This window comes from Scyliorhinus torazame, chromosome 3, assembly GCF_047496885.1.
Source record: "Scyliorhinus torazame isolate Kashiwa2021f chromosome 3, sScyTor2.1, whole genome shotgun sequence".
Lineage (NCBI taxonomy): Eukaryota > Metazoa > Chordata > Chondrichthyes > Carcharhiniformes > Scyliorhinidae > Scyliorhinus > Scyliorhinus torazame.
Genome location: NC_092709.1, coordinates 315,543,093 through 315,568,890, shown reverse-complemented (window position 1 = coordinate 315,568,890; position 25,798 = coordinate 315,543,093). Strand labels below are relative to the sequence as shown.

Here is a 25,798-nt window from a genome sequence, read left to right as displayed (position 1 = left end):
GTTCGTTTGAGGTTGCGCGGTTGTTTGAAGGCAAGTAGTGGGGGTGTGGGGATGACCTTGGCAAGATGTTCATCGTCATCAATGACGTGTTGAAGGCTGTGAAGAAGATGACGTAGTTTCTCCGCTCCGGGGAAGTACTGGACGACGAAGGGTATTCTGGCGGTTGTGTCCCATGTTTGTGTTCTGAGGAGGTCGGTCCGGTTTTTCGCTGTGGCGCGTTGGAACTGTCGATCGATGAGTCGAGTGCCATATCCCGTTCGTACGAGGGCATCTTTCAACGTCTGTAGATGTCTGTTACGCTCCTCCTCGTCTGAGCAGATCCTGTGTATACGGAGCGCTTGTCCATAGGGGATGGCTTCTTTAATGTGTTTAGGGTGGAAGCTGGAGAAGTGGAGCATCATGAGGTTATCCGTGGGTTTGCGGTAACATCTCCACATCATGGCTTTATTCTTACTGATTGTGGTCGGTGTGTCAGAAAGTCGAGGATCCAGTTGCAGAGGGAGGTACATCCACAGTGCTGTTCGGGATTGAGTTCCTGGCGTGGCTGCCGGCCTGAAATTTCTGTCTGGGTCATTCCCGCTGCGTGTCACAAATAGATTTGCATAAATGAATAATAAAAACGCGGGTTTCCATAATTAATCGATATGAAAATACGCGCGGCGCGTCACAATTAACCACGCATAATTAATAAGCGCCATGCAAATGAGACACCAGAGGGTGAGGTCAGTTTTCCCGTGCGCAGGCGCACGTCGCGCCTGCGGCGTCCGGATGGAGGTCGGGAAGATGGTGCTGCGGTGGATCCTGGGCTGGGCCTGAAACCTGGGAGAGACCCAAGTACCGACCTGTCAAACAAATACATAAAAGCAAAGGACAGGCAGACAGAGATCAGAGACAGGCAGATCGGGCTGCTGAAGAGATCTGACAAGCGGGGAATATTGGTGTGAGAGAGAAGTAAGGCCGGCCCGAGGCGATTGAGATGTCGGCTGTGTCGGGCCAGCAGCAGCCTGAGGGCCCGGTTTAAACAGGGAGGGGAGGTTAAAAGATAAATAAATACCCCCCGAGTCTCCTCGTCACCCGCCCCCCCCCCCCCCCCCCGGGGCCGGCGCCGCCGCTGCTGTGGAGAAGATGTGGCTCAAACTGTTCTTCCTGCTGCTCTACTTCCTCGTCCTCTTCGTGCTGGCTCGCTTCTTCGAGGCCATCGTCTGGTGCGAGACCGGCGTGTTCGCCACGCAGCTGGTGGACCCCGTGGCCCTGAGCTTCAAGAAGCTCCGCACCATCCTGGAGTGCAGGGGCATTTGCTACGCCGGCCTGCCCGAGAAGAAAGATGTCCGGGAGCTGGTGCAGAAATCAGGTAGGGGAATCACCGGCGCTGTTTGCAAAAGGAGTCCTCCTAAGGGAGGTAGGGATGGGGCAACCTGAACTCACCCACCCCCCTTGCCCCTTTCTCCACCCACCTCCCTTGCCCCTTTCTCCACCCACCCCCCTTGCCCCTTTCTCCACCCACCCCCCTTGCCCCTTTCTCCACCCACCCCCCTTGCCCCTTTCTCCACCCACCCCCCTTGCCCCTTTCTCCACCCACCCCCCTTGCCCCTTTCTCCACCCACCCCCTTGCCCCTTTCTCCACCCACCCCCCTTGCCCCTTTCTCCACCCACCCCCCTTGCCCCTTTCTCCACCCACCCCCCTTGCCCCTTTCTCCACCCACCCCCCTTGCCCCTTTCTCCACCCACCCCCCTTGCCCCTTTCTCCACCCACCCCCCTTGCCCCTTTCTCCACCCACCCCCCTTGCCCCTTTCTCCACCCACCCCCCTTGCCCCTTTCTCCACCCACCCCCCTTGCCCCTTTCTCCACCCACCCCCCTTGCCCCTTTCTCCACCCACCCCCTTGCCCCTTTTTCCACCCACCCCCTTGCCCCTTTTTCCACCCACCCCCCTTGCCCCTTTTTCCACCCACCCCCCTTGCCCCTTTCTCCACCCACCCCCCTTGCCCCTTTCTCCACCCACCCCCCTTGCCCCTTTCTCCACCCACCCCCCTTGCCCCTTTCCCCTTTCTCCACCCACCCCCTTGCCCCTTTCTCCACCCACCCCCCTTGCCCCTTTCTCCACCCACCCCCCTTGCCCCTTTCTCCACCCACCCCCTTGCCCCTTTCTCCACCCACCCCCCTTGCCCCTTTCTCCACCCACCCCCCTTGCCCCTTACTCCACCCACCCCCCTTGTCCCTTTCTCCACCCACCCCCCTTGCCCCTTTCTCCACCCACCACCCTTGCCCCTTTCTCCACCCACCACCCTTGCCCCTTTCTCCACCCACCCCCTTGCCCCTTTCTCCACCCACCCCCCTTGCCCCTTTCTCCACCCACCCCCTTGCCCCTTTCTCCACCCACCCCCTTGCCCCTTTCTCCACCCACCCCCTTGCCCCTTTCTCCACCCACCCCCTTGCCCCTTTCTCCACCCACCCCCCTTGCCCCTTTCTCCACCCACCCCCCTTGCCCCTTTCTCCACCCACCCCCCTTGCCCCTTTCTCCACCCACCCCCCTTGCCCCTTTCTCCACCCACCCCCCTTGCCCCTTTCTCCACCCACCCCCCTTGCCCCTTTCTCCACCCACCCCCCTTGCCCCTTTCTCCACCCACCCCCCTTGCCCCTTTCTCCACCCACCCCCCTTGCCCCTTTCTCCACCCACCCCCCTTGTCCCTTTCTCCACCCACCCCCCTTGTCCCTTTCTCCACCCACCCCCCTTGTCCCTTTCTCCACCCACCCCCCTTGTCCCTTTCTCCACCCACCCCCCTTGTCCCTTTCTCCACCCACCCCCCTTGTCCCTTTCTCCACCCACCCCCCTTGTCCCTTTCTCCACCCACCCCCCTTGTCCCTTTCTCCACCCACCCCCCTTGCCCCTTTCTCCACCCACCCCCCCTGCCCCTTTCTCCACCCACTCCCCCTTTCTCCACCCACCCTCCCTGCCCCTTTCTCCACCCACCCCCCCTGCCCCTTTCTCCACCCACCCCCCTTGCCCCTTTCTCCACCCACCCCCCTTGCCCCTTTCTCCACCCACCCCCCTTGCCCCTTTCTCCACCCACCCCCCTTGTCCCTTTCTCCACCCACCCCCCTTGTCCCTTTCTCCACCCACCCCCCTTGTCCCTTTCTCCACCCACCCCCCTTGTCCCTTTCTCCACCCACCCCCCTTGTCCCTTTCTCCACCCACCCCCCTTGTCCCTTTCTCCACCCACCCCCCTTGCCCCTTTCTCCACCCACCCCCCCTGCCCCTTTCTCCACCCACTCCCCCTTTCTCCACCCACCCTCCCTGCCCCTTTCTCCACCCACCCCCCTGCCCCTTTCTCCACCCACCCCCCCTTGTCCCTTTCTCCACCCACCCCCCCACCTTGTCCCTTTCTCCACCCACCCACCCCCCTTGTCCCTTTCTCCACCCCCCCCCTTGTCCCTTTCTCCACCCCCCCCCCCGTTGTCCCTTTCTCCCCCCACCCCCCCTTGTCCCTTTCTCCCCCCACCCCCCCTTGTCCCTTTCTCCCCCCACCCCCCCTTGTCCCTTTCTCCCCCCACCCCGCCTTGTCCCTTTCTCCCCTCCCCCCACCCCCCCTTGTCCCTTTCTCCCCTCCCCCCACCCCCCCTTGTCCCTTTCTCCCCCCACTCCCCCTTGTCCCTTTCTCCCCCCACTCCCCCTTGTCCCTTTCTCCCCCCACCCCCCCTTGTCCCTTTCTCCCCCCACCCCCCCTTGTCCCTTTCTCCCCCCACCCCCCCTTGTCCCTTTCTCCCCCCACCCCCCCTTGTCCCTTTCTCCCCCCACCCCCCCTTGTCCCTTTCTCCCCCCACCCCCCCTTGTCCCTTTCTCCCCCCACCCCCCCTTGTCCCTTTCTCCCCCCACCCCCCCTTGTCCCTTTCTCCCCCCACCCCCCCTTGTCCCTTTCTCCCCCCCCACCCCCCCTTGTCCCTTTCTCCCCCCCCCCCTTGTCCCTTTCTCCCCCCCCCCCCCTTGTCCCTTTCTCCCCCCCCCCCACCCCCCCTTGTCCCTTTCTCCCCCCCCCACCCCCCCTTGTCCCTTTCTCCCCCCCCACCCCCCCTTGTCCCTTTCTCCCCCCCCACCCCCCCTTGTCCCTTTCTCCCCCCCCACCCCCCCTTGTCCCTTTCTCCCCCCCCCACCCCCCCTTGTCCCTTTCTCCCCCCCCACCCCCCCTTGTCCCTTTCTCCCCCCACCCCCCCCTTGTCCCTTTCTCCCCCCACCCCCCCCTTGTCCCTTTCTCCCCCCACCCCCCCCCTTGTCCCTTTCTCCCCCCACCCCCCCTTGTCCCTTTCTCCCCCCACCCCCCCTTGTCCCTTTCTCCCCCCACCCCCCACTTGTCCCTTTCTCCCCCCACCCCCCCCCCCCTTGTCCCTTTCTCCCCCCACCCCCCTTGTCCTTTTCTCCACCATAGATGCTGATGTTTTTTTTCTGTTTTTAATTAGAAATAATCAGGTGGCTGAGAGGGGTGGGGCGGTGTTTTTTTTTTTGTTGCCTTTGCAAAGCTTCTCTCTCCTCTCCTCTTTCCCCCCCCCCCCCCCCCAAACCAGGACATTAATTCACCCACAAGGAATTGTTTAGCATTTTTTTTGTCTCCGCTCCTTTTCGACATTTTGTAGCTGGCCGCCTACTATATTTTGATCCCAGACCTTGGTGTTTTCTTTGCTTCACAGTTTATGGCAGTTTTCTTGCAAGTGCAAAGACAAAAGCGAACCTGACATTTTAGACATTTTAAACCGAAAAGTGCAGGAAATATTCAGCAGGCCAGGTAGCAGTGTCTGGAAAGAGGAGCAGGGTTGGTGTTTCTGGTCGATGGTGTTTCACCAGTGGTTCTGATAGGTCACAGACCTGAAAGGTTGACTTTCTCTCCAATGTCAGACCTGCTGAGATATTCCAGTATTTCCAGTGTATAGTGACTCATGTTATTGAAATGTATCAATACAGCTTGCACAATAAGTTGCTGAATTGTTAAAGGAGCATGGTCCAAAAAAAAAGAACTGTTATGCACTTGTTTTTTTAGTGCTGAATTCTTTGTTGTATTTGACTTGATATGACCCAATGAGTTAACATTTTTTACAAACTGATATCTTTTAAAACGTGTGTTTACAAACTAATATCTTTTAAAACGTGTGTATCAGCAGATTTTTATTTACTGCGTGACAGCTTTAGAAAGTGAGGTTTAATATGTGAATATTGATGTATGAAATATTGACATATTTAAGGGCTCGAAAGCTTATCAAGAGACTTCAGTCTGCACTGGAGTGTTGCTTTGGGTGCATTACTGTGTTTAGGTTGGAGTTTGGTGAGTGAGGGAGTTTGCTGAAAAGGGGAAGAAGGTGCTCCTGGAGGCTTCATCCTTCAGCTGGCACGTTCTTTGTTGCAGTGGAAGAAGTTGATTGAATGGCATTGAAGCCCATAAAACAGCAGAGAGTGCTGCTAATTTACAGACAAAATCTAAAAGTGATGTCACAGGAGCCCTATCAGTTTAGTTGGTAAGCATAGGCCTTTTCAGACTCGGAACAGAGGAGACAATTGGTGAGTGACGGGAGCTATATTATACCATACTGTAATAAACACACAAACTTTAAGGTATGTCAGTGCAGTTCAGCCATGTGAAATGTGCATCCTGCAGAATGTGGGAAGTGCCCTCCATGAGTACATCTGCAGAAACTGAGTGGCTGCTGCAGTCACTGTGCTGCATCCGCAAGGCTGAGGATTACATGGATCACACCTATTTAGAGGTGGTTACACTGCAGCTACAAAGTACACAGGCAGAGAGGGCATGGTATTTTAGAATTAGACTGCAGGTAGTGCAGGAATCCCCTGAGACTATCTCACTGTCGAACTGCTTTTCCATTTTGGTGAGCGAGATGGTTCTCAAAATCACCAAATTGTTATGTGCAGAAGGAGGCCATTTGGCCCATCGTTTCTGCACGACATCTCCAATTGAGCAGTTTACTTAGCCTTTCTCTCAACTTCTCCCTGTACTCTCACCTTCTCCCTGTAACATTGTATGTTCTTTGGAAAGATTGGATAGGCAGGGATAGAGGCGAGTTGAGGAGGATGTAGTCAACCAGAGGGTTTTGGGAATCTGGAACTTACTGCCTGCAAGGGTAGTGAAGACAGTAACCTTTATTGCATTTATAAAAATACATGAATATGCATTTAAAGCGCCATAACCTTCAGAATGTTGATGGTGGGGGATTCAGCAGTGATAAGGACAATGAATGTCATGGGGAGATGGTTAGGTTCTCTCATGTTGGAGATGGTTGTTTTCTGGCACCTGCATGGCATGGGTGCAACCCACCTACCAGCCCAAGCCTGAATACATTCCAGGTTCTATCACACATGGACATGGCCGCTCAGCGCCTGAGGAACCAAGAACGGCACTGAACGTTATATAACCAACAAGAGTCAAGTTGATGGCACCACCGGTGGCTCAACTGCACAGAAAATGAATGAATGAATTAAATGAAAATCGCTTATTGTCACGAGTAGGCTTCAATGAAGTTACTGTGAAAAGCCCCTCGTCGCCACATTCCGGCGCCTGTTCAGGGAGGCTGGTACGGGAATCGAACCGTGCTGCTGGCCTGCCTTGGTCTGCTTTAAAAGCCAGTGATTTAGCCCAGTGTGCTAAACCAGTCCCTCAAATGAAGTGGAGGAGGAAGAGTGGAAGACATAATGGCCGGGGTTTCCATAGTTATGGGTGCAGACAAACATTTCTGAGGCCATAGACATGACTCCAAGATGATATGTTGCGTCCCTGGTGCCAGGGTCAAGGATTTCACATAGCACATGTGGGACATTCTTTTGGGGGCGGGTGAACCACCAGAGATCGTGGTCCACATTATAACCAGTGACATGGGTAGGAAAAGAGATGAGGTCCTGAAAGCAGATTTTAGTGGGTTAGACGGGGAAATAAAAAGCAGGGCCTCGATCAGTAATCTCAGGATTACTCCCAGTAAATTGGTGTGGTATATAGACTATTAACTAATGAAAGAGATGTAGAGAAGCACATTTGCAAAGAAATTAGAGAGGTCCAAGGATAGGGGAATTCTGTTGCCCAAATATAGACAGGTATAGAAATAATGCAAAGGGACATGAGGGGCAAGAGTTCCTGAAATGTATTCAATACTTTTTTCTGCAGCGGTATGTTTCCAGTCCCAACGAGAGAGCAGGAACTATTAGACCTGGTTCTGTAGAATGAGTTGGCTCAAGTTGATCAAATATCAGTGGGGGGGCATTTGGGGTAAAGTGACTACTGTATCATATGGTTTAAGTTAGCGTTGGAAAAGGACAAGGAACAATCCTGCGCAGGGATAATTAATTGGGGAATGGCAATCTTGAGTTGGAATCAAATGTTGGCAGAAAAGATAATGGTTGAACAATGGACCACTTTCAATGAAAAGGTATTGGGGCAATGTGGAGGTATATTTCCTTGAAGGGGAAAGGCAAGACAAGTAAATCCAGACCACCCAGAGATGAAGATGAAAAGGAAGAAATACGCAAACGATAGATGCCAGGTAGAAAATACAATGGAGTATTGGGCTGAATATAGAAGAACCGGAGGGGAAGTGACCAAACTGATAAGAAAAGCAAGGAAGGAGCATGAATAAAGACTGGCAGCTAACATAAAAGAGAGTTCCAAGGTCTTCTATAAGCATATAAATAATAAAAGGGTGACAAAAGGAAGAGGAGAGCTGAATAGGGATAAAAATGGGACTTGCACGTGGAGGCAGGAGAAGTAGCAGAGGAATTAAATTAGTCCTTTGCATCTGTCTTTACAAAGGAAGAAGATGCTAGCCAGGCTTGGGTGAGAGAGGAGGTAACTGGTACACTTGAGGTATTTACAATTTAGAAGGAGGAAGCGGTAGAAAGGTTATCTTTCTTAGAATAGGCAAGGTGCTGGGACTGGGTGAGATGCATTCAAGGGTGCTGAGAGAAGTGAGAATGGAAATTGCAACGGCAGTAGTGATAATCTTCCAGTCTTCCTTGGATGGGAGGTGCCAGAGGACTGTACAATCGTGACTGTTACACTTCTGTTCAAAAAAGGGGAGCAAGGATAAAGCTAGTAATTACAGACCAATCAGTTTGACTTCAGTGGTAGGGAAACCTCTGGAAATTATAGTTCAGGACAAAATTAATAGTCACTTAGACAAGTGCAGAATAATTAAGGAAACCGAGCATGGATTCATTCAGGGAAAATCATGTTTAACTAACTTGCTGGAGTTTTTGAGGAGGTAACAGAGAACTTTGATGAGGGCAATGCAGTCGTTTATATGGATTTTCAAAAGGCATTTGATGGAGTGCTGCACAACAGACCTGTGAGCAAAATTCTAGCTTAAGGAATAAAAGGGAATAAGAAATGACTGAGTGACAGGAAACAGAGAGCAGTGATAAATGGTTGTTTTTCACATTGGAGTAAGGTTTGGGTTTGAGTTCCCCAGGGGTCAGTGTTCAGGGCATGAATTCAAAATTCGCAAATGATATGACAATTGGAAATGTTGTCAACTGAGATAAGGATAGTCCTGAATTTCAGTAAGAGAGATATTTTGGTGGAGTGTGCAATTAAGTGGCAGATTAAGTTCAATGGAGAGAAATGTGAGGTGATTCATTTCGGCAGGAAGAATATGGTAAGACTTGAAAGGGGGTGAAAGAACAGAAGGACCTCTATGTACATCAAGTTATTGAAGATGGCAAGGCATGTTGAGAGCAGGTAATCAAACATATAACATCTTGGGCTTTATTAATAGGGGCACTGAGTACAAGTGTAACGTCATGTTGAACTTGTATAAGCTAGTTAGGCGACAATTGGAGTACAGAGTCCAGTTCTTGGTACCATATTTGAAGTATGTGAAGGCATTGGACAGAGTACAGAAGAGATTCACAAGAATGATTCTAGCGATAAAGAACTGTGATTCTAGCGATAAAGAACTGTATCTATGAACCGAAAGAGAAAATGCTGGAAAATCTCAGCAGGTCTGGCAGCATCTGTAGGGAGAGAAAAGAGCTAACGTTTCGTGTCCGATGACTCTTTGTCAAAGCAAAGTAATTTGCTTTTATACTGTATCTATGAAGATAACGTGGAGAGGTTGGAACTGTTTTCCTTGAAGAAAAGTAGGCTGAAAGGAGACATGATAGAGGTATTAACATCTCGAGCGGTATGGACAGGATAAGGAGTGAGAAACTGTTCCCACTCGTGACAGCATCAGGAACTAGAGGGCACAGATTCAAAATGATTAGCAAAAGGAGTAAAAGTGATGTTAGAATTTCTTTTCTCCCAGTGGGTGGTTGGAGTCTGGAACAAACTTCCTGTGGTTGGTGGAGGCAGGTTGAAACAAAAAGAAAATCGCTCATTGTCACAAGTAGGCTTCAAATGAGGTTACTGTGAAAAGCCCCTAGTCGCCACATTCCGGCGCCTGTTCGGGGAGGCTGTTACGGGAAGGTTCGATCGAGGTATTCAAAAGGGAATTAGATTGCTATCCGAAAAGAAATAATATGCACGGTTACGGGGATATGGCAAGGCAGCGAGACTAGGTAGGATGCTCTTTCAGAGAACCAATGTAGACTCGGTGGCCTCCTGCGCTGTAAAGATTCTGTGATTCAATAGTTTCGAGGTAAAGATGGTGTCCATTTTTGATTATGGTTTAGAAAATCTATTCATCAGTGATGTACTGACCTATTTAAAACATTCAAGTTATGAATCAACCAATACTGTGATTTAGATGTTGAAGTCTTTTTAAACATTCTGCATTTAGATTGAGGTTGTCAGTTTGAAATTGCACAGACTTTGAAATATTCCCTTCGTGTACCTGAACAGGCGCCGTACTGTGGCGACATGGGGATTTTCATAGTAACTTCATTGTAGTGTAATGTAAGCCTACTTGGGACACTAATAAAATTAATATTCTTATATGCTGATGACTTGCTGTTATACGTGTCGGAACCGAGTATGTCGATAGGGGGGAGGGGGTATTGGAGCTGCTTCGGGTGTTTGGGTCTTTCTCGGGGTACAAACTAAATCGAGACAAGAGTGAGTATTTTGTGGTGCCTCGGCTGGGGGTGGGGGCAGGGATGGGGGGGCTGCCATTCCGTAGGGCAGGGACTCACTTTAGATACCTGGGGGTGCAGGTTGCCCGGGAGTGTGTGTTGGGGGGGGGGGGGGCTCCGTAGGTACAACATTTCTAGTTTGGTGGGGAGAGTGAAAGCTGATCTAGCAAGGTGGGATGGTCTCCCTCTGTAACTGGCGGGTCGGGTACAGGCAGTTAAAATGAACGCGTTGCCGCGATTTCTGTGTGTTTTCCAATGCCTGCCGATTTTCCTGACAAAGGCTTTTTTCAGAGAGATTGAGGGAATTATTACTTTGTTCATATGGGGAGGGAAGGTGGCCAGAGTTAGAAAGGTGCTGCTACAGAGGGAAAGGCAGGCAGGGGCTTTGGGTCTTCCGAACCTGATGTATTACTACTGGGCGGCAATTGTGGAGAAGGTGAGGAGCTGGGTCAAAGGGGTTGATTCCCAGTGGGTCAGAATGGAGGAGAGTTTGTGCAGGGGGTCGGGATTGAAGGCACGAGCAACAGCGCCGCTCCGATGGCCCCGGGGAAATACTCACGGAATCCGGTAAAAGCTTCATTGAGAATTTGGAGGCAGTTTCGCCAACACTTCGGATTGGGGGCAGGGTCAAGGGAAATGCCGATTCGGGGGAACCACAGATTTGAGCCAGGGAGGTGGGGTGGAAATTTTCAAAACTGGGAGGAGAAGGGGATTAAGACGCTAAAAGATTTGTTTCTTGGGGGCCAGTTTGCAGGATTGAAGGAGCTGGAAACGAAGTATGGGCTGGAGCAGGGGGAAATGTTTAGATACATGCAGGTTCGAGATTTTGCCAGAAAGGAGACACAGAATTCCCGGTGGAGCCGGCCTCCACATTGCTGGAGGAGGTGCTGACGACCGAGGGATTGGAGAAGGGGGTAGTGTCGGCGGTTTGCAGAGCTATTTTGGCAGCAGAGAAGGCACCACTGGAAGGGATCAAAGCAAAGTGGGAGGAAGAGTTGGGAGAGGATATGGAGGAGGGGTTCTGGTGTCAGGTGCTCTGGAGAGTGAATGCCTCCACCTCATGTGCGAGGTTGGGGCTGATACAACTGAAGGTGGTATTTTGAGCACACCTCACGAGGGCGAAGATGAGCCGATTCTTTCAAGGAGTAGAAGGTGTTTGTGAACGTTGTTGGGGGGGGGGGGGCTAATCACGTTCATGTGTTTTGGTCCTGCCCAAAGCTAGAGGATGACTGGAATGAGGTTTTTAGGGTAATTTCTAAAGTGGTGCACGTGAAACTGTACCCGGGCCTCCGGGAGGCCATATTCGGGGTGTCGGACCAGCCAGGGTTGGAAACTGGTGCGGAGGCAGATATTGTAGCCTTCGCCTCGTTGATCGCCCGAAGGTGGATCCTGATAGGTTGGAGAGCTACCTCTCCACCCTGTTCCCTGGCGTGGCGGGGGGACCTGTTGGAATTCTTGACTCATGAGAAGGTGAAGTTTGAACTGAGGGGAAGGATGGAGGCGTTCTACAATTCATGGGCATTATTCATTATGCACTTTCAAGAACTGGATAACATTGAATATTAGTTAGGGCGGGTGGGTTGGGGGGAGGGGGGCGGTGTGTGTTGATGGTGACTATGGGTGATTCCTGATTCCTTTTTGTCATTTGTTTATGTGTACATGCGGGCTAATGTTTGGGGTTTGGTGGGAGGATGGGATCGTTATTGATGTGGGGATTGACATATTTGTTACTGATTATTGTTTATTGTTGGTGGGTTCAAATTTGGGAGAAAATGTGAAAAAGGAGAAGAATAAAAATATTTTTAAAACTAATAATATTAATAATAATTAATAATCGTTATTGTCACAAGTAGTCTTCAATGAAAAGCCCCTAGTCGCCACATTCCGGCGCCTGTTTGGGGAGGCCAGTACGGGAATCGAACCTGCGCTGCTGGCCTTGTTCTGCATTACAAGCCAGCTGTTTAGCCCACTGTGCTAAACCAGACCCTAATATTATATTATTATGGCAGAGAGGAAGGCCATTTGTTCCATTGCGTCCATGAGGCTTTTTGCAATACAGTCAGTCCTATTCCCCCACTATCCCATAGGGCTGCACATTTCTTTGTCTCATGTGTCCATCCAGTTTCCTTTGGTAATCAATGATTATCTCTTCTACCCTCCTAGACATCGAGTTCCATGTCATTACCGCTCACTGTGTTTTAAAAAAAATCTTCCTCGCATCAGACCCCTCCCCAACACACATCTTAAGACATTGAATTTGTGCCCCTAGTCCTTGCGCAAACAGCTAATGGGGACATCTTTTCTTTTTATAAAGTTCATTGTGGTGTAATGGAGAGGCAAAATATGGTTGTCCATAAGTTTGTGGGAGGAGATAAAATGCTCAAAGGTGGTTGCAAACCATACTGTCAACTTAAATACTAATTTAATGACTTGCTGTATAGGTCACCTGGCCAAACATTTTGATTGATTGAAGACAAGAAAGGTAAAATAGAGCGGTAAAATGGAATTTTAATGTCCAGAAATTTGAGAGTAACCAGATAAACCTACTCTTGCAATTGCAATGTTAGACTGGGCAGATTTACTTACCTGTCTAATTACATTTTATTATTTTGTGTACCCAATTGATTTTTTTTCCAATTTAGGGGCAATTTAGCGTGGCCAATCCACCTAACCTGCACATCTTTGGGTTGTGTGGGTGAAGCCCACGCAGGGGAGAATGTGCAAATTCCACGTGATCAGTGACCCGGGGCCACCGTGCTGCCCTATTACACTTTATTATAAGATAAATATAAACATGTAAAGTGAGAGAAATTGTACGTACGTTCGAAATATTCATTGCTCGAGGAATGTATTGGAATCTGGTAGATCAAGTACATACAGATTGTTATCTGAAGTTGGCCCTTCTGTTGTTGATGTACCTGTGTAGCAGTGAAGCATATGGGTACTGCACCTGTCACATGTTTATCTTCCATGTGTAGACTATGGGGAGCTCATCTAATTTAAGCAGCAGGTGTTGTGCGCGCACACTACTATTCCATGCGAGATTTCTGATAAAACTATTCATTAGGCAATATCTTTTGACTCTTCACACCCCTCACCCCACCCTTGCTTACCAAAAAAATTCAAGCTCAAAACTAAATTTAGGAATTATAATTTATAAATGGAAATAACTCAATTGTATTTCCCTCTATTTATGTGATCCATTGTTTCTTGTTGCGTTTAAACTGTTACTTTAATTTTCTAAAATATTTGTTTCCAAGTGCAGTAAAATCATAACACTACAAATGATTATGGACAGAACTAATGCTGACTTTTTTTTTTCTAAATTTAGAATACCTAATTAATTTTTTCCAATTAAGGGGCAATTTAGCATGGCCAATCCACCTAGCCTGCACATCTTTGGATTGTGGGGGCAAAACCCACGCAAACACGGGGAGAATGTGCAAGCTCCACACGGCCAGTGACCCAGAGCCGGGATCGAACCTAGGACCTCAGTGCCGTGAGACAGCGGGGCTAACCCACTGCGCCATCATGCTGCCCCTGAAATAATGCTGACTTGAGCTCTTTCTCTAGTGCATTAATTTTCTTGCCTGTCAAAAAGAGCAGGATAGGAAAATATTTTCTTCCTCTGACAGTACCATTTTAATTTTAGAGCAGCTGCGCATGCATGAAAACTGAAACACCCCTTAATTATAGTAATTGTAATGCAGAATTCATTTTATTATTGTAATAACTCTATGCCTGGAGGGTGGAGGAAACTTTGAAGTGAAACAAATGCTTGCTTTGTTTTACTGTCCTCATTCTCTTTGACGTTTACTGTTGATTTATTTCCATTTAATCCATTCCGCCACCGTCCCACCCCCAGTATTGAAATGACCACGTCATAAAGGGGATTAATGGCTCTCTAGTTTCTGACATATCATAAAATGGCCGATTCGATAGCCACCAAAAGTATTACAATGTAGCAGCTCTCTGTTTGTTATTGAGGTGGGGTTGCTGTATACACACAATTCTGAGTATCCTGGTAAAAGTTAGCATTACAAGGGTAACATTTTCGATAATTCACAGTCATCACTATGATGTCAGCCAAGCAGCAGCCCAACAGCATATGGGTGAAACAAAAACAGAGAATGCTGGAAAAACTCTCCCTTTTTAGTTCCAATGAAGAGGAAAAACAGACTTGAAACGTTAACTCTGTTTTCTCTCCCTACAGTTGTGGCCAGACCAGGGAAAATGTGTTGGATGTTATACTGCAGCTGGGAGAGATTGCAACAAAGATGTAGCAAAGTTAAAACAAGAGACAGATGGTATGGGTGAAAGAGTTTTTGCATTGAGACAAAAACATGTATGGGATATTTTTTTTAAAGAGTTGAGATGGAGGAGAAAGGTCACAGTCTAAAGTTATTGAACTCAAATGTTGGATCCTGAGGGTATCATAATATCCACTCGTATATAATGAGATGCAGGCAGGCAGTGATTGACACACAGGATGACCAGTAAGCACACAACACAGTAAGCAGCCAATCACCAGACAGGACACTGCCACTATAAAGCCAGAGGGCACTAGGTTTCCCGCTCTCTCGGGACCCAGCCAATGAGACACATCAGAGTCCACGAGCTAGCCAGTGCAAACACCATGCGGTAGCTAGTAAGTCTGGTCAGGCTACTAAAAGGTCTCCAATCAGTTCAGTATAGTGTCGACCCACAGCTGAATATGTATATCAGTTGCATCGTTGAATAAAACAGTGTTGGATCTTCTCCAGTGTTAGATGTCTGTTTCTAGCTTCCCTGCATCGAGTGCAGTCCACATCAAACCTACCTGCCTAACACATCAGAGGGCTGTAAGGTCCCCTGAGATGCTGCTCCTTCGGTTTGTGTTGGACTTCACTGGAGCATTGTAGCAGGCCAAGGACAGACACGTGGGCATGAGAGCACGGTGCTGTGTTAACTGGCAAGCAACAGGACTGTCAGGGTCATGTGATGGGCTGAGTGAATTTGTTCTGCATCGCATTCACCCAGTCTGCATTTAGTCTCCCCAATATTGAGGAGACCGGACGGGGAGCAGTGAATACAGTAGACTAAATTGAAGGGGGTAGAAGTGAAACGCTGCTTCACCTGAAAGGAATGTTTGGGGCCTTGAATGGCGAGGAGAGAGGAGGTAAAGGGACAGGTGGAGAACCTGGGAGAATGGGATGGGGTCTTTACAGACGAGGAGCTGTAGTCGAGGTAACTTGGGAGTCGGTTGGTTTGTAATGAATATTGGTGGTCAGCCTATTGCCAGACATGGAGACCGAGAGGTCATAGAATCTATGACCTCACGGAGACGGGCCCTTCAGCCCAAAGTCCATGCCAACCAAAAAGCCCACTTAATCTAACCCCATTTGGCCTAAATTCCTCTAAACCTTTCCGATCCATGTATCAGGTCTGATTAGTAAGTTCACGGACGACACTGGAATTTCACGTTGAAAGTTAACACTTCCCAGGCAGTCCCATTTTGGAACTTCCAAGGGACCCATACCGCATCTTCAGACTATCCGGAGACAGGAAGCTCTGGGTGATGGTTTCAAATCATTATAAATTTTGTAGGGGCTTCCAGTGCCGGCCATGAAGTGAGTGGTCGCACACAGGGCAGCACTGGCTCAAAGGCATGGTTTGGGCACTTTGTAACTGTAAGTGGTTTAGAAGGAGAGGTTTTCAAGATTGGTATACATACTGGCTACCAGACCCAGCAAAAATTGGAGACGGTGATCTTGGGATTTGTATGGGCGGGGAAGGTGCCGAGGGTAAAGAGGGCCCTGCTATAGAGGCAGAGAGGAGGGTTTTGCGCTCCCAAACATGCTACACTATTATTGGGCAGCAGACATGGAGAAGGTGAAGCGATGGTGGGGGAAGAGTCCTGTCGGGGATCCAGCTTGAGGGCCATGGTGACAGCTCCACTGCCATTGGCTCTGGGGAAGTATACGGGGAGCCTGGTGGTACAGTTGACGGTTAGGATGTGGAATCAGCTTGAGCAGGCACTTTAAATTTGAGGGAACGTCTATGTTAACGCCACTGTGCGGGAACCATGGGTTTAAGCCGGGGGAGATGAATGGGATATATGGGACGTGGAGGGAGGCTGGACTGGAGAGAGAGAGAGATATCTGGGAAGGCAGTTTGCGGGATTGGACTAATTGCTGGAGAGGTTTGAGTTGCCGAGGGGGGGTGAATTTGGGTATATGCAGGTGCGGGGCTTCGAAAGAAAGGAGTGGGGGGTGTTTCCCAGGTTTCTGGGCATGCTCTACTGGAACAATTTCTGCTCACGGTTGAGACTGGAGAGAGTAGGTATGGGGATATGTGTGGGTGGTTGGGGGAGTGCAAATGGTGAAGATAAAGTGCAAATGGGAGGAGGAGTTGGGGAAAATACGCTGGGGTCTGTGGTGTGAGACGGCGCGCAGGGTGAACGCGACCTCTTGCGCGCGGATGGGCTTGGTTCAGCTCAAGGTAGTGCTTAGTGTGCATATTGGGTGAGGATGAGTGGGTTCTTTCAAGGGGTGTCCGAAGAGTGCGGGTGAGGGCCGGCAAATCACGCACATGTTCTGGGGCTGTGGGACGTTGGAGAGGGACTGGGAAGCATTGTTTTCCAAAATTGTGGGGGTGGAAGTCAGGCCGGACCCAATGATGGCGATCTTTGGGGTATTAGAAATGCCGGAGCTGATGGAGGGGAAGTGGGCCAATGTTGTGGCTTTCAGTTCTCTGCCCGGCGAAGGATCTTGTTGAATTGAAAGTTGTATATGCCACTGGGGGGTGGTGTCATGGCTGGGGGACTTGTATGACTTACTGCGGATGGAAAAAAATCTAATTTGAGTTGAGGGGGTCGGAGGAGGGCTTTGAGATATGGTGGGAGTTGCTCATGACAATGTTTGAGGAACTGTTCGTTACGGGAGATGGGGAGGGTAGGGGTAAACTTTGTATAAACTGTGGATTGAGGTTGGTGAGTGTGTTGTGTTGTGTATGTTACTGTTTATACATCTGTTTGTTCTAAAATACATTTTAAACAATAATTTTTGTAGGGTTTTTAAAGTGGAACGGCGCCCAGGGGGTCTCCCAGACTATTGGAGCCCCTTGGAAGATCAGGGTAAGTGCAGCGTGGCTCCCTGGTCCTCTCCTGTAACGTGGGCACTTTGGCACTGCCTAGCTGGCATCCTGGCACTGCCAAGGTGCCCAGGTGGCACTGCCAAGCCAGAAGGAGCACTGCCTGATTGCCAGGGTGGCAGTGTTAGGGTCAGGGGACAAGGGCGGCTATGCCCATGAAATGAAGGTGGAAGGGGTGTTTGAAGGATGAGGGCAGGTAAGTAGGATCCTCCAGGAGGTTGATGGGGGTCCTAGAAGGGAACGGGTGTTGGTGGGGACGGTGGGGTACTGAAGAGAGGGAGCCCCAGGGACTCCACAGTAGGGTGTCCTCACTTGGGGTGGGGGGGGGGGTAGGTAGTTTCCATGTAGTGGGGGTGTGACACTGCCCATGGGTGGGGGATGTGGGGGGCCCACAAGCTCACAGATCAGGGAACCCTTTCAAAATGGTGGCCCGATCTGGGTTCAGCTCCCCAGTGCTTAAAAAAAAAAAATTGAAGTGTGGGCTAAACCGGTGAGAAACTCCCCAGAGTCCAAGAAAGTGACTAAGTGTCATTGAATAGCGGTGGGGAATTCACCGGCAGAGCTGGCGGGAAACTCCATGAAAAACAAATGAACTTAGATATGTTTGGGACAATCCCGCCCAATGTTTCAGATTTTATCACCTGACACAATATTTGATTACTAAATAATTTTGCTTCTGATCCTGAAAATAGTCTACATGTTTTAGCTTGAACACGTGTTCATTTTGAACTTTTTAAAGAAGCTGACATTGGATTTCCTTTTTTGAAAATAAGTATTCTTTTGAAATTTATAAATATATATATATATATATATATTTATGCTTAGTTTTCAAATTGGCCAGGTTTGTAGCAGTAATTTTAGCTCTCTCTTGGCTCTCCTTGCAAGTTTCTTCCTTCTCCGCATCTCACAAGTGCACTTTTTTGATGGTACCGGCAAGACTTAGAATAGCATAGAATTGTTTTTCTCTCCCACGGGATTACGGTGGCATGGCAGCACCGTGGTTAGCACTGTTGCTTCACAGCGCCAGGGTTCCAGGTTCGATTCCTGGCTTGGGTCACTGTCTGTGCGGAGTTTGCACGTTCCCCCTGTGTCTGTGTGGGTTTCCTCCGGATGCTCCAGTTTCCTCTCTCAAGTCCCAAAAGACGTGCTGTTGGGCATTCTGAATTCTCCCCGTGTACCCGAACAGGCGCCGGAATGTGGCGATTAGTGGATTTTCACAGTAAATTCATTGTAAGCCTACTTGTGACAATAATAAAGATTTATTATTACTATTATTGTACAAAGAACAGTACAGCACAGGAACAGGCCCTTCAGCCCTCCAAGCCTGTACCGGTCATGATACCACACTTGTTCAAAACCCTCAGCATTTCCTAGTGCTATATCTCTCCATACCCATCCTATCCATGTATTTGTCAAGATGCCCTTTGAACGCCGTTAATGATTCTGTTTCCACACACTCCCCTGGCAGCGCATTCCAGGCACCCGCCGCCCTCTGTGTAAAAGACCTGTCTTGCAAATCTCCTCTAAACTTTGCCCCACGGACCTTAAACCTATGCCCCTTGGTGACTGACCCTTCCACCCTTGGAAAGAGTGCTTGCCCATCCACTCTATCCATGCCCCTCATAATCTTGTAGACCTCAATCAGATCACCCCTCAACCTCTGTCATTCTAATGAAAACAGTCTGAGTCTATTCAGCCTCTCCGCACAGCTAACACCCTCCAGACCAGGCACTATCCTGGTAAAACTCCTCTGCACCCTTTCCAGAGCCTCCACATCCTTTTGGTAGTGTGGTGACCAGAATTGTGCGTAATATTCCAAGTGTGGCCGTACCAAGGTTCTATACAACTGTAGCATGACTTGCCAGTTTTTATACTCTATGCCCCGTCCAATGAAGGCAAGCATATGCTTTCTTGACTACCTTGTCCACCTGTGTTGCCACTTTCAGGGGCTGTTTAGCACAGGGCTAAATCGCTGGCTTTGAAAGCAGACCGAGGCAGGCCAGCAGCACGGTTCGATTCCCGTAACAGCCTCCCCGAACAGGCGCCGGAATGTGGCGACTAGGGGCTTTTCACAGTAACTTCATTTGAAGCCTACTTGTGACAATAAGCGATTTTCATTTCATTTAATTTCATTTCAAAGATCAGTGGACCTGCACGCCCAGATCTCTCTGACTTTCTATATTCCTAAGTGTTTTGCCATTTACGGTATATTTCCCCTCTATGTTAGACCTACCAAAATGCATTACCTCACATTTGTCCGGATTAAACTCCATTTGCCATTTCTCTGCCTAAGTCTCCAACCTATCTATGTCCTGCTGTATCCTCTGTCAATCCTCAACACTATCTGACACTCCACCAACCTTGGTGTCGTCCGTGAACCAGCTACATTTTCCTCCAAATTGTTTATGTATACTACAAACAACAGAGGCCCCAGCACAGATCCCTGTGGAACACCACTAGTCACAAAATTTCCATTTAGAAAAACACCCTTCTACTACTACTGTCTGCCTTCTGTGACTGAGCCAGTTCTGTATCCATCTTGCCACCTCACCTCTGATCTCGTGTGACTTCACCTTTTGTACCAGTCTGCCATGAGACACCTTGTCAAAGGCTTTACTGAAGTCCATGTAAACAACATCCACCATCCTCCCCTCATCAATCATCTTCATCACCTCAAAAAACTCGATCAAGGTAGTGAGGCACGACCTCGCCTTCACAAAACCATGCTGTCTATCGGTAATTAGTCCATCTGTTTCCAAATGAGTATAAATCCTGTCCGAGAATTCTCTCCAATAATTTACCTGCTACTGATGTGAGGCTCACCGGCCTATAGTTTCCTGGATTATCCCTGCTACCTTTCTTAAACACCTGTACCACATTAGCTATTCTCCAGTCCACCTGTAGCCAATGAGGATACAAAGATGTCCATCAAGGCCCCAGCAATTTCCTCCCTTGCTTCCCTCAGTATTCTGGGGTAAATCCCATCTGGCCCAGGAGACTTATCGATCTTAATGTCTTTTAAAATACCCAATACTACCACCTTTTTGATACCAACATGACCCAGACTATCCACGCACCCTAACCAAGAATCATCTTCCACATGTCCTTTTCTTTGGTGAACACTGATGCAAACACTGACACTCACTTAGTACCTCGCCCATTTCCTCTGGCTCAACACATAGATTCCCCCCACTGTCTTTAAGTAGTCCAAGCCTTTCCCTGACTTCCCTCTTGCTTTTTACATGTGAATCCGAAAGCTTTTAATTCCTCTTAATCCTACTTGCTAAGGATTTTTCATGACCCCTCCTAGCCCTTACTTTCTTTATACTCCTCAATGGTTTCGACTGAAGTCCATGTGAAATCCTTCTAGACTGTACAAAAGCCTCCTTTTTCTTTTTGAGGTTCACTCGTCAAATATCCCTCGTTATCCAGGGTTCCCTATCCTTCATTCTCTCATGAATGTGACTTTCCTGAATCCTAATCCTATCGCTTGGAAGACTCCCACATGTTCGATGCTGATTTACCCTCCAATTGAGAAATAGAAGACAGGGAAAAAGTTTTTTTTTTAAAAATGCAATACTTTGATATCAAATAATTAAAATCTGAAGGAACTAGTATTCCCACTAATGAAAGATAATTTTCAGTGCAAGAAAGGTTGCTTACCAGCAACATCCACTTACCATACAATTACAAATTCGCCTACACTTGAATGACAAGCTCAACATTTTCCGGCATGTTTAGTGGGTATCTTGTGTAAGTGTTCCCCCAATTTCTCCTCCATCTTTGTTTGCATGTTGAATACTCTACAGCCCAGCTCCTGGAGGAGCAGAGCAACTTTCTAATTTAACTGCACGAGTACAGTCAATGAATGTTATCTGATATATTATTTTAATAGCCGAAATCGCTGATCGCTTCAATTTTAATCCAAAATGTCATTATCTGTCAACTTTTTATTTTATAAACCAGAAACTGTTTATATACAATAGCAGTTGTTATAAAGGCACTACCGTGCTGCCACTGATGAGAGGGTTTAATATAGGATGACCAGCTTCAATTATAAAGCTGGACAAGAGACTGCTTTTAGCATTGGAAATGTAGCAATGGTATATGAGAGAAACTTTGCATTATAGAATAATACACTAAATGTCCATACTCTGTTAAATGTCCAAAACACAATATAAATACTCGAGCATCCGATTTATTTGGTGCAGATAAATGTGAATCGATTTTGATGAGAAGGATGAGTGGAATTATAAAATTTTAGGGAAAAAGCCGAGGAGTTCAGCTGCACACATCTTCAAAAGTGAACAAGTTTTTTTAAAGAGAGAATTTCGGAGCCTAGATTAATGCTAAACCTATGCAAATTATTGATTCGGCCATTGTTAGTTTATTGTCTAATTATCCATTACCATGAACAGGGCATAATAAAAATTTACCAAGTTGAATCAAGCAATCAGGCTTTAGTTATGAGAAAAGATGACACGTATAGCACTTTTCACCCAAACGACCTGATATATGTACTCAAAATACTAACGGTTAGTGAGTAAAAGAAAAAATGCCATCAAAAGAAGGAGCATTTTGGAGATTAATCCATGTTAGTGTTAGGATGCAAAATTATATTTTAAAAGGCAAGTAAGTAAATATCTGGGATGTATTTATCTTTGCCCTATGCTTTTTTTCATGTGTGGAATAATCTGCCTGGACTGTACGCAGAACAATACTTTTCAGTACCTCGGTAAACGTGACCATAAAAAAATCTAATCCAAACAAATATTTTTAAAAAACAGAAAAATTGAACATTAATAATAGATAGCAATTCCAGAGTGCCTTCATCAGGATGTAAATTATGTGATTCTTCTGGGTAGTGAGGTAATAATAAATGCCAGATTTCCCGCCCCCCCATTGAAGTTTTTTAAAAGCAAGCATTTTCACAACCTGGGGCATCCCCAAAGCACTTTCTAACAAATAAAAAGCACCTTTTGAAATTAATTTTAAGTGTTCAGAAATAGTAACCACATACTTGGCACATAATTCTACTGTCTTAAACGTCTAATATGCTGAACCTTATTGGGTGTATTTGTTGCCACAGGTGATTTGATGGAGGGTGAACTTTATTCTGCACTTCGGGAAGAAGAAGCATCAGAATCTACTTCCAGCACCAACTTCAGTGGTGAGATGCATTTCTACGAGCAAGTGGAAGACACTAAAGATGGGATATGGCTGGTCCAAGTAATTACTTTCTTTTATGTTTTGCAAAAAGCTCTTTTAGGGCCTCTGAAATAACACTTGATTTTTAAAAATTTGGTGGAAATACTGTTATTGCTGTTTCAAGAAGCACATGAACTGGAGGAGCTAAGTATCAGTCTGAGGAGGCCACTGCAGCAGTTCCTCAGGCTAGTGTCTAGGCCCAATCATCTTCAACTGTTTCATCAATGATCTTCCTTCCATCATATGGTCTGAAGAATAAATGTTCACAGATGATTGAAGAGTGTTCAGTACCATTCACAGCTCCTCTGATACTAAAGCAGACCATGCTTACATGCAGCAAGATCTCGACAATGTTGAGGTTTAGGCTGATAAGTGATGAGCAGCATTTGTGGCACCTAAGGACCAGGCAGTGACCATCTCCAACAAGAAAAAAAAATCTAACCATTTTCTTTCAATGGCAATTCCCCTGTCATCAACATCCTAGGGCTTACCATTCAGAAACTTAATTGGACCAGCGCTAACTTTGCCAGTCTAACCACACCAGTGAAGTCGCTCATCCCTGGAACCATTATTTTAATTCCTTTCTGCACCCTCCTTTGCCTTTACATTCTTCTTAAAATGTGATACCAAAATTTCAGTTGAGGCCAAACCAGTGTTTTGAAGTCTCAACCTGCCCTACTACCTGCAAAGGTTTGTGAACCAATACCCCCAGGCCCCTTCACTCTTTTATCTTTTATTTTGTATCGTCTGCAACAGTCTGTAAAATGTGCAGTCTTATTGCAGATGAAAATCAATGCAGCAAAGTTTAAAGTGATGTGTTGAGGTGAGGAAAATAAGGAGAGGGCAACATTAACTGATATGAGTAGTTAAGTTTCTGAAAACCAAAATTACATTTTGAAATACCTTAATGGAAAAAGTCCAAGAGTATGGCAATGATGGCATGAGCTAGATACCCTTCCTCTTCCAGCAGACTGATATCGGTAGGATTTGGACAGTGAACAGTTACCCCAACAACAAACAAGAGGGCCTGGGGAGTGTGTTTAAAAAGTAGGCTACACTGAAGGAAAGTACACAATAATATTGCACAGCTTTACAATCTGATTTATACACCCATGTTACACCTAAGAATCATTAATTCCGGAGGAAAATGGGGAAGGGGCAGAAGTTTTTAAAAAAATGTTTGGGATCCGGCAGAAAAGTAGAGTGTCAGAATTAACAGAGGAAATGAGAGGGGCAGTGTCATCATGAACGTTGATGCATGGCAGTATCTTTGAATTGATTTCAGAGATCAGTCTTGAATGTGGGTGAATGACTGAACTAAATTAAGGATCAGTGATTGATCTGCTAAAATTGAAAATGTAATCTGAAGCCGCCCCTAGAAATGCACCACCAATTTCACCTTAAGTGCAATTTTTCAATTGTTTGGTACACTTGTGTTTTAGCTCGACCTATTGAAGGGATGTTGGGTATACGGAGAGCTGTGGTTACAAAGCCTGTATTTGGGTGTGGGTTCAGGGCCATTCTTAATTCTTTAGTTCCTAATGCAGTTGGAGTAGATTTCGTCAGTAATTTTTTTCTAGGGCCCATTTAATATAAATTATCAATTTGTATACAAGGTCAAAATCATGAATTGTGACGATCTATGCTGCAATCTGCATGTTTACTTTTTTAACAGGAAACAAATAGAACAGCCCTTTCACAGATCTTTTTGTGCTGTGTCACACAGCGTGTTGTATTTCCTTCACTGTTTTAAGGGGAGAATAGCAATTACTTTAAAGAAGTAAACAGACTAGGCGATGGCAACATAGAATAGTTGCAGCACAGAAGAAGGCTATTCAGGCTTGTCGTTCATGTCTGAGCAGCTCCTCTGAAGGAACAATTCACCATTGCCATTCCCTTGTCTTTTCTGCATAGCACTGCAAATATTCCTTTTCGGACAATGATCCAATTCTTCTTTGAAAACCTCAGTTGGCCTTGCCTCCACCACATCCTTGAGTAGTTCATTCACTTTAAACATCAGCAAGGAATAAATGCATTACTTTCACTACATTTGACACTTGCCTTTCTTTCTCAGCACTCCCTCCTGCCCCATAGTCCTCCTCATTTCCAAACTCAGCAAAGTGGGTCATAAACCTGAATCCATTCTGTCACTGAGTAATGATATGCCATGTGATTTCTGAATTGGTAAATGGCATTTGCAGATGAGGTTGCAGTTCTGGATAATAGCAATGCTACTTGTTTTATAATAACCTCAAGTTATTTCACAGGTTGTAGCTAAGGATAAAGATCCTTTATTGTGCAAGAATCAATGGCACAAGATGGTGAAGAAAGTGTCCCAGTTTGGTATACGTACAGGAGCTTTCAATTGTTCCAATGACCCCAGGTAAGTTTTATATAGTCTGTTTAGTGGCCTGTTTGTATTCTGTCTGTGAACAACAATTATGTTACAAAACTGTTTCCATTTGTAACAAAAAACTTTTCCTTGCTGACTCTGGTCACTTTTGTGAAAGATTTGATAACATCAGATGATTGTGCACGTGCAGTTACTGCAATCATTCTTGCACAGTGACTCTGGCATTCTTTTATAGTGAGGAGGGGAAAGGCTTAGACAGGCAGGGATACTAAAAGCATCCTACTGGCTTGTGTAAGATGTCTGAGAGGCCAGCTCGATTGTGGCTTAAATGGTGGAAATGACCCTTGTCCTACTAGCAGTAAGTAGTACTTGTGCTTTATCCCATCATCAGTACTGAGACACCAGGTGAAATCTTCTATGACCATAGCACTGTTTATTTAATCTTGGGCGTTGTCTCCAAACGGTAAAGTATCCACTTTTTAATATAAATGTGGGTGTTAATTAAGTTTGGTTATTTATGTTTCCTGCTCAATGATATAGATGATTTATATTGTTGTACAGCAGGAATCTGAAATATTTTTTAAAAATATAATTGACATGGAAACTACTGCAGATTCCCAATATATTTTTAATGGTTCCTTCCAAAGGGTTATTTTCATGTAAGGATCAGTTTAGCCATTCTTTGCTGAGCACTTGCTCTTGATCAGTAGTAACACTGACTGTGAGCTTTGGATATTAACATTTCTAAATCATGAGTCACCTTAATATGAAATGTGCATTTTAAATTTACAGTGAAGAATTTCTTTCAACACTGGAGGTTGATTTAAATTCCATGGAAACCAAAGCAAGAAGATCACATCTATTTATGGCTCTTTGTCAATTTAACTTACTTCATTGTCAAAGATGAACCAGGCCTATAACCATAAATGACCACACAAAGGCACAAATAACATCCTCCATATCTATGACCATGGTGTGTGACACCCCCAATTCCCCTTTCCTCCCATCTCTGCAGTGTTTGATATGGTCAACCTAGCTGCCTCTTTTGTT

The 25,798-nt window shown here is 46.9% G+C and overlaps 1 protein-coding gene across 2 annotated transcripts in view; it reads left to right on the top strand.

Moving 5' to 3' along the window:
- The first annotated feature begins 738 nt into the window (after positions 1-738).
- Positions 739-25,798, top strand: part of rnf103 (ring finger protein 103) — a 97,094-nt gene continuing 72,034 nt past the window's right edge. The window contains exons 1-3 of one of the 2 annotated variants that reach the window (XM_072497582.1): positions 739-1,351; positions 22,277-22,416; positions 24,663-24,778. In XM_072497582.1, the coding sequence (XP_072353683.1) occupies positions 1,126-1,351; positions 22,277-22,416; positions 24,663-24,778 (482 nt within the window). In that variant the 5' untranslated portion in view covers positions 739-1,125. The remainder of the gene's footprint in view (positions 1,352-22,276; positions 22,417-24,662; positions 24,779-25,798) is intronic. The other variant, XM_072497584.1, reaches the window with a different exon arrangement.